General features: G+C 66.9%; 2 protein-coding genes across 2 annotated transcripts in view; both read left to right on the forward strand.

The window, feature by feature from the left end:
* Positions 1-6,116, forward strand: part of Cib2 (calcium and integrin binding family member 2) — a 21,433-nt gene extending 15,317 nt beyond the window's left edge. Inside the window, exon 7 of the mRNA XM_048369287.1 lies at positions 6,106-6,116. The gene's annotated coding sequence lies outside the window, so the exon portion shown is untranslated. The remainder of the gene's footprint in view (positions 1-6,105) is intronic.
* Positions 6,117-9,013: 2,897 nt separating this feature from the next.
* Positions 9,014-13,393, forward strand: part of Tbc1d2b (TBC1 domain family member 2B) — a 44,371-nt gene continuing 39,991 nt past the window's right edge. The window contains 1 exon segment of the mRNA XM_048369087.1: positions 9,014-9,346. Coding sequence (XP_048225044.1) covers positions 9,014-9,346 — 333 coding nt within the window.

Below are 13,393 nucleotides of genomic sequence, written 5' to 3' on the forward strand. Positions count from 1 at the left end.
CCCAGGACTGCCACCCAAACAAGCGACGAGAAGCCAGCGGGGCCCGCCTCCGTGTCGGCTGAGCTTCCTCGCCGGGGAGGCCTCCACGCGGGGATCGGCTCCACGCAAGCCTGGCCGCGCGACACCCCCAGTCCCTGCGGCCCCTGCACCCCGGGGGCCTGTCGACTTAGTCACCGCGGAGCCAGGGGGACCCTGAGCTCGTGGGCCGAAGGCCGCTCCTCCCCCGGGGCCCCGGCTCAGCGCTGGCCCACCCCCCCCAGCCCGCCCCTCAGTGCCCCCCCAGCCCACCCCTCGGGACCCCCCCCAGTCCACCCCTCAGGACCCCCCCAGTCCACCCTCAGGGCTCCCCCCAGCCCATCCCTCAGTACCCCCCCAGCCCGCCCCTCGGTGCCCCCCAGCCCACCCCTCGGGACCCCCCCCAGTCCACCCCTCAGGACCCCCCCCAGTCCACCCCTCAGGACCCCCCCAGCCCTCCGCAGAGCGGCCCAAGCTCACGCCCATTGCTCGAATCCCCCCCACCCCCCTTTTCTCCGGCGCCAGCACTGTCGGGTGGACGGGTGGACGGGGCCCCGCACTCGAGATAAGAGGCTCATAGGCTCTTGGGGGGCTGGGCGGGCTCTGAGCCTCAGTGTCCGGCTCTCGGCCTCGGGGTGCTGGGGGTGACAGGCGGGGGCACCGGCGCCCAGCGCCGCACGCGCTCTCGCAAGCAGCAGAGTGGCCACAGCAGACTCGAACCCGGCCATGGCCGAGGGCTGCGCGGGCAGGGGTGGAAGGCGGGCGTCTCCGCCCCGGCCCTCAGCCGCCAGCGTGGCCTCCCCGATGGTGGGCCCGGCGTCCCCCCCCCCCCGCGGGCCCCTCACCTCCACGCCCTCCTCCCTGGGCGGCTCCTGAGGACCGGCGTCCCCGCTCCCCTTGGGGTGCAGGAGGGACACCTGGGGCTTTGTGGGGGGCCTGGGTGGGGGGGGGCCTGGGTGGGGGGGACCCTGGGCGGGGGGGGGCTGGGGAGGGCCTGGGCGGGGGGGCCTGGGCGGGGGGGGGGGGGGGCCGGGGGCGGGGGGGGGGCGGGGGGGGGCGCCTGGGCGGGGGTGGCCTGGGGGGGGGCGCCTGGGCGGGGGGGGGCCTGGGCGGGGGGGGCGCCTGGGCGGGGGGGGGGCCTGGGCGGGGGGGGGCCGGGCGGGGGGGGGGCCCTGGGCGGGGGGGGGCCTGGGCGGGGGGGGGCGGGGGGGGGCCGGGGGGGCCTGGGCGGGGGGGGCGGGGGGGGCCGGGGGGGGCCTGGCGGGGGGGGCCTGGGCGGGGGGGGCGCCTGGGAGGGGGGGGGGGCCTGGGCGGGGGGGCGGGCGGGGGGCCGGGGCGGGGGGGGGGGGCCTGGGCGGGGGGGGGGGGGGGGGGGGGGGGGCCTGGGCGGGGGGGGCCGGGCGGGCGGGGGGGGGGGCCCTGGGCGGGGCCCGCCTCAGGGGCCGCCGCTGACAGGCAGCCCGGGCCCACGCCGGGCTGATGGAGGCCCAGGGTGACTGCATCGTGCAGATCACCGTCCTCCAGCTGCGGGGATGCGGCGGGCGGGCGGGGGGGGGCGGCATCAGACGCCAGGGGCCCAGCGCTCACCACACCTGCTGCCAGCCAGGGACTGGGGGGGGGGGGCGCCCTGTCCTCACCGCCAGCGGGCTCCCGGCCTCTGCTTCCCTCCCTGCCCGCTTCCCTCCCTCCCTTCCTTCCATCTCTCCTTCTATCCCCTTCCTTCCTTTCTCCCTCCCTCCCTCCTTCCTTCCTTCCTTCCTTGCTAGTCCTGGGGCTTGAACTCGGGGCGCTGAGCCCCTCTTTCTGCTCCGGGCTGGCACTCCAGCCCCCGTGGCCCCGCGCCACCTCCAGCAATACTCGCGTCCGCCCCTGGGCTGACCTCGGCCGCTCGAATAGCTGGAATGACAGGCCGGGGGGGGGGGACCAGGGACAGCCGGTGCGGGGGGGAGGATGCCCCCCCAGGCCCCGCCACCCGCACCCCGGGGAGGAGGGGCCTACCCGGGCACGCGGCGGCCAGCGTCTCCCCGAGTGGCTGGAGCTGCGCCTCCTGGTGCTGGCGGCGCGTCCCGCGTGCGGTGGCCGACCCCGGAGACCGGGACGCGCCGGCCCCACAGCCGGCGGATGACGACCTGGCGGCAGCGGTCGTGGGATGAGCGTCTGTCGGATTTGCCTGCTGGCTGGCTCTGAACCGCGATCGCCGCCGGCACCCGTCTCCCCACCACACCCACGCCCTCCTTTCCCCCTCCCTTTTCTTTCTCTGCCGGTTCTGGGGCCCGAACGCGGGGCCTGGGTGCCGGCCCCGAGCCTCTTGGTGCTCCAGGCTGGCTGGCGCCCCCCCCTTGAGAGGGGCTCGGTCTTGAGCGGTGCGTGGGAGGTGGGAGTCTCACGAGGACGTTCCTGCCCAGGCTGGCTTTGAACCGCGATCCTCAGAGCCCAGTCTCCTGAGCAGCCGCTTCCCTTTGCTCCCGGGCTGTGCGGCCTGGCCCCGGGCGGGCGGCCGGAGCTGTGTGTGTGTGGGGGGATACCTCGGGGTCTCCGCGGGGTCCCCTCACCTGTAGGACAGTGTTGGCCTCTCTCTACCTCCCCTCTGCTTGGGGGGGGGGGTCCTGGGCTTGTCCGCCCCTTCCTGGGGGTCCTCTATCGCTCTCACGCGGGAGGATGGCCACGGGTAGCCTCGGTGGCGTGTGGTCGCAGGGCACCCCAAAACCGCCAAGGACGACATGGATGCGTGGGCCCCTGGAGAAAACCTCTAGGGCTTCTGTTTATTCAAGTGAGGAGCCCCCCAGATAGACCCCAAAGGCGGGCACAGGAGAGGGGCTGCAGATTGGTCACAGAGGGCTGTCCATCAAGGGATGTCAGGGGACCTTCTTTGGGGGCGGAGGCCCAGCCCCCGAAGGATGGGCCCCTGGGGTACCCCTCCATTATACACGTGCTCGCCCCAGGAGCAGGAAGGGGAGGGACAGGCCAAGGTCAGCCGTGGCCCCTTAAAGGCACGGCTGACCCCAACAGGACAGGACGTAGCGGGGGCTGCTCAGTCTGCCTGGCGGGGCGTGCGTGTCACCCCGGCTCCCCGGGAGGCTGAGGAGGAGGATGGCGGTTCAAAGCCAGCCCGGGCTGGCAAGTCCGGGGTCTCATCTCCAACGAACCGGCAAAAAGCCAGAAGCGTGGCTCAAGGGGTAGAGCGCCGACGTTGCACAAAACAGCCGGGCAAGCGCGGGAGACCCGAGTTCAAGCCCTCCCCCGCCAGCTGCCACCCCAAGGCACAGCCCTCCTTGGCCCGCCCTCCCCTCCCCCTCCCCACTCAGCACAGGGCTGGACCACAGGCACACTCACGCACGCACGCGCACACACACACACACACGCCGGACGTGGAGGTGTGGCTCAAGGGGCAGAGCACCAGCCTTGAATGAAAATGCAAAGCGAGAGCACGAGGCCCCGGGTTCAAACCCCAGCCCTAGCACCGGGGAAAGCAAGCCCACCATGGGCCTGTGTGGGCCTGGAGCCGGGGCTGGGCAGCGGGACTCGAACCCGCGCCGCGCCCCGGGAGCCGAGCCTTACTTGCGGGTGGTGAAGCCGCGGAGCCAGGGGGGCAGCGCGCCGGGGGGCTGGGCGGCCGGGGTCCGCGCCCCCAGGAACGGCTCGGCCGCGGCCCCTTCCGGCTCGCGGCCCGGGCGGAGCTGCTCCAGGCCCCCCTCCACCCCGGCCGCCCTGGGGTGCCCTTCATACCTGCCTGGGGCCACGCCCTCCGCCACACCCGGGAGCCCCACCGACGCCCGGCGCTGGGCCCCGCCCCCCAGGTCCAGAGTGAGGCGACCGGGCTCCGGGCTCTCGGGCCAGGCGGGCGGGCGGCACCTCCACCCCCCACTTGCTGTCCCTGACATCGATCGCCGCTGCCCTGCCCCCTCGAGGACAAACGGGGGAGTGGGGGCGCCGGTGGTTCGAAGCCTGGGCAGGAACGTCAGCCGCTTCCTCTCCAAGCACTCAGCAAAAAGCTGCCAGGGGAGGTGAGGCTCAAGGGGCCGAGCACCGGCTTTGAGGGGAAACGCAAAGGGGCAGCGCCCGGGGCCTGAGTTCAAGCTCCAGCGCACACACGCACACACGCGCACACGCACGCACACACGCGCACACACACACACGCGCGCGCACACACAGCTTGGCGTTGAGACAGCCCAGTTCCACCGCCGCCCCCTGCTGGCGAATCCCAGGCATTGCCGTCCTTGTCCCCGTCTCCTCCTGATAGCTTTTCTCCTAGGGGACCCGGGAATGGAAATGGACGGTTGACCAGGACGCCTTCCTGAAGGGCTCTGCTCAACCCCTGTCCCCCCCTCCCCCCCCCCCTCCCCCCCCCCCGCTCAACCCCCGGGGGGCCGGGCAGTCTCGGGGAGAGGCTCGCTGGCTGCCCAAGGCCAGAGCCCAGGACTGCCGTGGGGCTTTGTAGTGAACTGGGTCACACGCGTGTGCTGTGTGCGTCTTCCGCAGCCTCACGAGACTTTTCTATTGGTGGCACAGATCTGCTTCATGAACTTGAGGAGCGGAGGGGGGAAAATGACTTGATTTCTTTCCTTCTTTGTGGTTTTGTGCCAGTCCTGGGGCTCGAACTCAGGCCTTCACACTCTTGCTTGGCTCTTTCGGGTGCTCTACCCCTTAAGCCACATCTCCACGCGTGGCTTTTGGCCAGTTCATTGGACCCGCGTCCCGAGGATCCGTGAGCCTGGCTGGCTTTGAATGAGGACCCTCAGAGCCCAACCTCCAGAGCGGCCAGGACTCCAGACTTGGCCACCGGCGCCTGGCTTCGGAAGTGATTCTACCGGACAGTTAGGGACGTCGCCACAGCTCACGGGGCCTCGGCCCCCCAGTCTCCAAGCCGCTGCCACCCCCCTCGGGCCCACAACGCTCCCATTTTGCAGGCTTTCTGGCAATCCAGCTCAGAAAGGCTCCAGTCGGGGCCCGGTGTTTCGCAGCCAAGGGGGCCTCGGGTGGCCTTCTCTGTAGAGAACCCAGCTCCCCCAAGTGCCACGCGAAAATCAAATCGTCATCCTAGCTACTCAAGGAGGCTGAGATCACAGTTCAAAGCCAGCCTGGACAGGAAAACCTGTGAGACGCTCATCTCCAAGGAACGGCCAAAAAGCCAGAAGTGGAGTTGTGACTCAGGTGGTGGAGCTGTGCGTGAAAAAAGCTCAGGGACAGCACCCAAGCCCTGAGTTCAAGCCCCAGTATCGGCACCTGTACACACACACACACACGCTTGCACGCACGCACACCTGTGCACCTGCACACACAAATTCTTCCGAGTGTCAAGCCAGTTAGTCGCTCATGGCATTTGGGATCAGGGCTGGCTGGAAAGAGGAGAGGCTGAGGACCACACCTTAAGAAACCTGTTCTGCGGCCTCCCAGGGGCCCGATGGCCGGAGGCCCAGCCCGGGGACACTGCTGTGCCTGGCCAGGATTGTTTACTCCTTGCCCCGCCCTGACCTCCAGGGTCCCTCCACACTGCCCCTTCCCCTTCGCACCTGGGGTGAGGTAACTGCCTTGACTGTGTGTGTGTGTGTGTGTGTGTGTGTGTGAATTCCGGGACTTGGCTCAGGGCCTGGGCGCCGTCCCTTAGCTTACTCCATTCAAGGCCAGCACTTTACTACTTCCGTCACAGCGCCACTTCTGGCTTTTTGCTGGTTCACTGGAGATGAGAGTCTCACGGCCTTTCCTGCCTGGCTTTGAACCGCGGTCCTCAGGTCTCAGCCTCCCGCGTAGCTGGGAGGACAGGCGGGGGCCACCAGCGCCCAGCTCTAGAAGCACTCTTAAAATGTGTTAATCAGGGTCGGGATGTAGCTCAGGGGCCAAGGGCTTGTCCAGCAAGTACAACCTCCTGGTTCGATCCCCAGCACCACAAAATAAAAGACACACAGAGGAAAAAATACAGTTAAAAACGCACTGACTGAAAACGAAGGCAGGCATGGGTGGCTCCAAAATGCATTAACGGACACTAACCGCATGTTCTGCTCTGTAAACCCGCTCCCTGCTCGCTGTCCCCTCGCCCCCCCCCTTTCCCCTAAAAGCAAACAATACGATTCCTGGGTGACAAAGACCACGGACACCCTTCCAGAAAGAACGGCAATAAAACGTTCCGGAATGCTGTCAGGTCGCCCTCATCCGAAGGTAACCGGTAGTCAGGAAAACCCAGATGCCGGCGCACACAGAGGGGAGTCGAGATGAGGAACCGCGAGACCCCTGGACGTCCTCCCCCATCTCGTAGGAGAGCGTCCCCCGGTCACCAGCCCACAACGCCAAACGCACGCGAGCGCCTGCCACCCTGCTGAGGATGTGTCTGTAAAAATCCCCGGCTCGGAGAGCTCGGGCCACTGTCCACACCCGAATCCCCCCCCCCCCCCCCCCGCCGTCCACACCCGAATCCCCCCCCCCCCGCCGTCCACACCCGAATCCCCCGCCCCCCCCGCCGCCGTCCACACCCGAATCCCCCCCCCCCCGCCGTCCACACCCGAATCCCCCCCCCCCCCCCGCCGTCCACACCCGAATCCCCCCCCCCCCCCCCCCGCCGTCCACACCCGAATCCCCCCTGCCGTCCACACCCGAATCCTCCCTGCCGTCCACACCCGAATCCCCCCCCCACCGTCCACACCCGAATCCCCCGCCGTCCACACCAAACCCCCCGCTTGGAGAGCTTGGTCCGCTGTCCACACCCGCTGCGCCCGGGCTCGAGCTTGCTTCCAATAAAGTCCCTTTGCCTGTGCATCGGGTCTCGTTACTCTGGGGGTCGTCACGGGGTCTCCAATTCTGGGCACTTCAACCCTTATCGCAATGAACCACCCCAAAGCCAGCGTGGAAGAACAGCTCCCGGGCCCTGAGTTCAAGTTCCACTGTAAGCTCAAACAACAAGGAAATACAATTGCCTTCCCGCCTCACTGGCATCTCTTCCTATGAGGTTATAAAGTTTTTCCCCTTTCTACTTTCTTGAATGCTGACTGCCTTTTGGCTTGTCACCCCCACACAACTTCTCGTGTGTGTGTGTGTGTGTGTGTGTGTGTGTGTTGTGTGTTCTTTCTTTGTGCCAGTCCTGGGGCTTGAGCTCAGGGCTTAGGTGCCGTCCCTGACCCTCTCTGCTCAAGGCTGGTGCTCTATCACTCGAGCCACGGCACCACATCCGGTTTTCTGGTGGTTCACTGGAGATGAGAGTCTCACGGACGTTGCTGCTGGGGCGGGCTTTGAACCGCGATCCTCAGACCTCAGCCTCCCGGGTGCTGGGAGGACAGGCGGGGCACAGGGCGTCCAGCCGCCCTGGGGGGATTTGAAGCTCCTTCCAGGGGAGCTGGCTGGGAGCTGGAGGGGGGGTGGGGAAGGCAGACCCGAGTTCAGTGCTCTGGGGTCCGGGGCCAGGCCCAGGGGCCGCCCCCCCCTGCCCCGCCCCTGCCTGCCCAAGCCCTGGCCCCCATCTCTGCAGGGCTGGACTCAGCCAGCGTCACCAAGCCCTCCCCTTGGAACGAGATCCATGACGGCGGATAGAGCTGCCCGCCGCGTCGGTAGGCAAACGAAGCCCCGGCTCGCGGCGCGAGACTGGCCATGGAAACAGACTCTGAGTCAGGGTCCTGGGCGGAGCCTGTTTTTCCCAGAATATTCCAGACCCGGCCCAGTGCTGAAGTGAGATGCCCCGGGCGGTCAGAGGCACGGCCGGCATCCAGCCATCAGGATGCAGAGATGGGGAGCACCGTGGTTCAAGGCCAGCCTGGGCGAAGCGTTAGTGCGAGCCTCCTCTTAGCAGACGCGCTGGTGGTGGCCCACGTCTGCCGTCCAGGCTACTCAGGAGCCGTAGCTCACCAACGGTCTCAGGCCAAAATGAAGGCCGGGCTGGGAAGGTGGCCTAGCAGTAGTGTGCTCGCCTAGCCTGCATGAAGCCCTGGGTTCAAGTCCTCAGCACCACACACACGGAGAAGGCCCCAGCCTTGAGCAGGGACGGCGCTCAGGCCCTGAGTTCAAGGCCCAGGACTGGCAAAAAAAAAAAGAAAAGAAAAGAAAGACCCCTATTTGAAAAATAACGAAAGCACAAACAGAGAGGGGGGAGGGGGCTAAGGCCGAGGGGAGGGGGGGCTAAGGCCGAGGGGAGGGGGCTGAGCCCGTGGGGGGGGGGCTGAGCCCGTGGGGCGGGGGCTAAGGCCGTGGGGGGGGCTGAGCCCGTGGGGGGGGGCTGAGCCCGTGGGGGGGGGCTGAGCCCGTGGGGGGGGGCTGAGCCCGTGGGGCGGGGGCTAAGGCCGAGGGGAGGGGGGCTAAGGCCGAGGGGAGGGGGCTGAGCCCGTGGGGGGGGGCTGAGCCCGTGGGGGGGCTGAGCCCGTGGGGCGGGGGCTAAGGCCGTGGGGAGGGGGCTGAGCCCGTGGGGGGGGGGGCTGAGCCCGTGGGGCGGGGGCTAAGGCCGTGGGGAGGGGGCTGAGCCCGTGGGGGGGGGGCTGAGCCCGTGGGGGGGGGCTGAGCCCGTGGGGCGGGGGGCTAAGGCCGTGGGGAGGGGGCTGAGCCCCTGGGAGCGCCGCGGGGCGGGGAGGGCGCCGCGGGCCCGGGCGCAGCCGCGGTGTCCAGGGCTCAGGCCGGGCTTCGAGCCGCCGACCTCAGCCCCCTGAGGGGCGAGGACGCCCGGCGGGTTGGGACGGTCGCCCGCCTCCTCCCGGGGAGCGCGCGCCGTGGGCCCCGCGGGATGCCGGCGGGCGGGGACGCGCGGGGGCGGGCGCCGGGCACGGCCCACACTGGCTGGGCTGCGGCCCCGCGCGGGGTGGGGGCGGGGCCTGCGTGCGGGGGCGGGCCGACGGAGGCGGGGCCTGCGCGCGGGGGGCGGGGCCGGCGGGGGCGGGGCGGGGCCGGCGGGGGCGGGGCCCGCGCGCGGGGGCGGAGGGAGGACTACGAGCCCCAGCATGCCCCGCGCGCGGCGGCCGTGCGGAGGGCGGCGGCGGCGGCGGCGGCGGCGGCGGCGGCGGCGGGGCGAGCGGGGCGCGGGCGGCGGGCGATGCCGGGAGCCGGAGCTCGCGCCGAGGAGGGCGGCGGCGGCGGCGGGGCGTCCGGGGCGGCGGGGCGGGAGCCCGCGCGGCTGTGCGGGTACCTGCAGAAGCTGTCGGGCAAGGGCCCGCTGCGCGGCTACCGCAGCCGCTGGTTCGTGTTCGACGCCCGCCGCTGCTGCCTCTACTACTTCAAGAGCCCGCAGGACGCGCTGCCGCTCGGCCGCCTGGACATCGCCGACGCCTGCTTCAGCTACGCGGGCCCCGACGACGCGGCCGAGCCCGGCGCCCCGCCGCCCGCGCTCTTCCAGGTGCACAGCGCGGGCGCCGTCACGGAGCTCAAGGTGCGGCGCGCGCGGCCCCGGGGCCGGCCCCCCCCCCCCCCGCCCTCCCCGGGCCCCCCCGCCCCGCCCGCCCCGGCCACCCCCCGCCCCCCCCCCCCGCCCCGCCCTGGGCCCGCCCCGCCCCGCCCCGGCTCGGTACCCCTGGCTGGGGCCGGGGCACGCGGGGAGGGGGCTCCCCAGCGCCCTCTCCCCGCCTCGGACTCGGATCCCTGTCTCCCCCTGCGCCCCCTCCCCCCCCGCGCCCCCTCCCCCCGCGCCCCTCCCCCCTGCACCCCCTCCTCCCGCGCCCTCCCCCCCTGCACCTCCCACTGCCCCTGCTTCTCCCTCAGCGCCCTGCCCCCCTGCACCCCCTGCTCCTTCTCCTCTCCCACCCCCTCTCCCCCCGCGCCCTCCCCCCTGCATCTTCTCCAGATCCCGTCTCAGCGAGGCTCTGGAGCAGCCCCACCGTGAGGGGGTTGCAGCTCCCACAGTTGACCTTGAGTATGTCCTTTGACCCCGCCGTGCTCTTAGCTGCCTCCTTTGTGAAAGTTGGGGGGACCTAGGATCGGCCCTCACTAGGGGCGCCCGGAGGAGATGACTTCCTATTTAAAGTGCTCTGTCAGTGTTCACTTAGAGTTTGAGGGAGAGGGCGGGTGACTCTCAGGGCGGGGGCTACGGCCCCTGGGCCCCTGGACGCACTCCTCACCATGCTCCCCTCCAGAGCGGCACCTCTCAGGGGCCCCCAGCCCGCCGTCGGGGCCTCGCGCTGATACTGCGCCTCTGCTCCTTGTTGGGGTCAGGGGAGAGGTGTGGTCTCCTTGGAGGCCCCCCTAACCTTCCGGCAGGGGATGGGGGGCCCGGAGCTGTGCTGGAGTCCCGGTGGTGGGGAGGGGGGCGGTGCTGAGTGAAGGGCTGGACTTCATCCTTTAGGGCCTGTCTGGGTCCCGGCCGCCTCCTCTCAGGGTCCTGCTCTCTGCTTGCTCTGTCTCCACCCTCACTCTCCTCTCTGGCTAACCCTTCCGAGGGGCAGGCTGGGATTTCGCCAGCCGGGCCCAGCCTCTCCCAAAGCCACTGGCCAAGTGAGAAGAGTGAGCCAGCTGGACGGTTCCTGAGGCCTTTGGAGCCCGCGGCAGCCGGAGCTTCTCCCAGGTCCTTCTGAAGAGCCTTTTTTTGTTTTTCCCCCAGCCAATTCCAGCACAGTGTGCTTCCTGGGGTGGGGTTTGAACTCGGGGCCTGGGCGCTGTCCCTGAGCTCCTCAGCTCAAGGCTGGCGCTCTGCCGCTTTGAGCCACGGCTCCACTTGTGGTTTTCTGGTGGTTTGTTGGCCGTTAGAGTCCCGCGGGCTTTCCCGAGTAGCTGGGCTGAGAGGTGTGAGCCACCGGCACCTGACTTCCTGTGTCTTTCGGGCTCTGTTTGCCTCTGAGTGGGTGTGTGTACACACGCAGCCTGCTTCTAGAAGCAAAGGGATCCAGGCAGGCTTGCCATTCGACTTGGGCTCACGCAGTGCCTGTATGAACTTCGGTAATAGCCCACGTGAAACTTTGGTCCAAGGCAGAGGCCTGTCCAGGGCACACATGCAGGCTGTCCCTGGGTTAGTTGACTTTCTGGTGAAATTGTTTGCTAAAAGAGAACAAAAAAAAAAACCAAAACCCTAAACACGCCAAAACAGAGCTTCCTGTTTCAGATTCTTTCAGACGACTTCCTGAGTCCTCTATCAGTTCCTTCACTTAAAAAAAAAAATCTAAGAAATGGTTGTGTCCATGTAAGTAGAAGCAAAGCTTTGCTACCTGGGGTGTAGCTTCTGACGTGAATGAATGGACTTGAACTTGCAGCCGGAGTCTCCCAGTGTTTTATGTTCTTTCCTGGTCAGGTGGTTGCGAGGGTTCTGGAAATGGGCATGGAAAATGGCTGGTGTATACCTGGGTATACTCGTATTCCCACAGGTGTGATTGGGAAGGAGCAGGGACTGGGTGATCGCTGTTGTGGATGACTGTCAGAAACACGATACAAAGTTACAGGATGAAAGCAGGGAGCCCCTGGCTCTCCCCTGTTATTATCCCAGCGACTTAGGAGGCCGAGATCCTTGTTTAAAGCCAGCCCAGGGAGGAAAACCCCAGACTCTTAGCTCCAGTGAACCATCCCAAAGCTGCAAGTGTAGGCAGGTGTGGTTCAAGCGGTAGAGCACCAGCCTTGGGGGAGGAGACAGGAAGCTGACCATGGATACTCATACCCGTCGATTGAATACATGAATCTGAGAAGGAGGGATCCCTGAGGCCAAGGGCCAGCTTGGTAGAAATGATGGAAAACAGGCAGCAGTCCAGAGGGAGGGGTTTTTGAATCTGCCAGAGTTGTTTTGTGCGCAGCCGTTCCTTTTGAACTGTAGGAGTAAGGAACTTGTCGTAGTCAAAATGTGAAATAACCGTTTATTCTCCTTTTCACATGAGCTGACCCCACAGCTAGTTCCTGTAGTTGTCAGTGCTTGGGTGGGGTGGGGTGGGGGGGTGGGGTGAGGTGGGGGGGCGGGGGCGGGGCCTGCCCAGCCACAGGGGAGGTCCGATTGCCCGTGAGTGAGTGAGGATTTCGTCCGGTGCGAGGCTGGCTCTGGATCGTCGTGTAGATTCCATTCCTCTGACAGATGTGTTAGGAAGAGCACGCCAGTCACTCCCATCGTCAAGCCAGTTCTTACTTTGCACCGTCTTCCTGCCTTCTTTGGAGAAGCTGTGGCTTTGTGGGGCTTTTCCAAAATGCTTCATTGCTTGAGTCCTGACGAAAGCTGCCTGTGGAATTTCTTGGTGCACTCCGTGATCTGGGCTGGCGCCGCGTGTTCCAGATGAGGGAAGGGGAGCCGGGGCGACGGAGTGAAGCTGCAGAGACGAGGAGGAGCGTCGCTGTGGTGTGTAATTGTGGGATCTGTCCCGGCACGTCCCCCCCTTGTGACTTGGGCGTCACTTGTTTTGGATAGGGTAAGGGGCAGAGCCTTTTGTTTTCCTTTTCCTTTTACTGTTTCTGCACCTGCCTGCCGTCAGTACCTGGAGCATTTTCCTTCCTGCCCGGTTTTGTCCCCAGCGGCCAGTACCACTTAGTAGTTGGTGGCTGGTGCGTGTACGTGTGCCGCGGTGCGAGAGGCTTTTCACTGAGAAGTACCGTGCTGGAGGCCAGGAGGCAGTGCAGTGGGCCAGCCCCACGGGTGGCGGGGGAAAGCCTGGACCCACCCGCCCGCCCTTTCCCACCTCTGCCGGCTCTGGAGCACAGGGAGCGCCGTCGAATGGCAGCACATCGAGTCCCCTTCCCTCTGCCTCCCCTCCTTTGTTTCTTTCATTCACTTTTTTATTTGTATGTGTGCTGGGATTTGAACTCAGGGCCTGGGCACTGTCCCTTGGCTTTTTCACTCAAAGCTGATGCGCTACCACTTGAGGCAAAGCTCCCCTTCCAGGTGATGATGATGATGATGATGGTTTTGCTGTGTTCACTGGAGATAAGAGCCTCATGGAGTCCCGCCCCCCTCCCCCGCTGGCTTCAAACCTTGATCCTCAGAGCTCACTCGCCTCCCGAGTGGCCAGGATCACAGGTGTGCGCCATCGCCGGCGCGCCGGCCGGCTCCTTTTCTCGTAAGCATCTGAACTTCACACGGACCTATGCCTCAGAGTCACATGCGGCTGACCAGCTCTGCGTCCCTGTTCTTAACCCACTTTTGTGGGAAGCAGGCGCGGTTCTCTGGTGTGGAAACTGCTTTCAGTTTAACAACAAACATTTGTTGGCTTGAGTAATCTTTGTGTGTTCAGTCTAGAATAGATGTGGTTAACCAACCTTCCTTGCCAAATTGTTGGGTTACACGCTTCTGTGCCGGGCATCCAGACCCACTCTAGATCTTGCGGACCCGCTTCCAGACCCACGCTGGGGTTTGAAGCACGGTTTGCCCCTTTAGGCTGTGAGCACTTCACCTTTCCTGGCTTTGTCATGGCTTCTCCGTGAGCTCCCCAAAGGCAAAGGACTTTCCAGCTGGGAGCCCGTGGCTCAAGCCCGAGAGCTGAGGATCGCGGTTCAAAGCCAGCCCAGGCAGGAAAGTCCA

The sequence above is a fragment of the Perognathus longimembris genome, chromosome 20 (assembly GCF_023159225.1).
Source record: "Perognathus longimembris pacificus isolate PPM17 chromosome 20, ASM2315922v1, whole genome shotgun sequence".
NCBI lineage: Eukaryota > Metazoa > Chordata > Mammalia > Rodentia > Heteromyidae > Perognathus > Perognathus longimembris.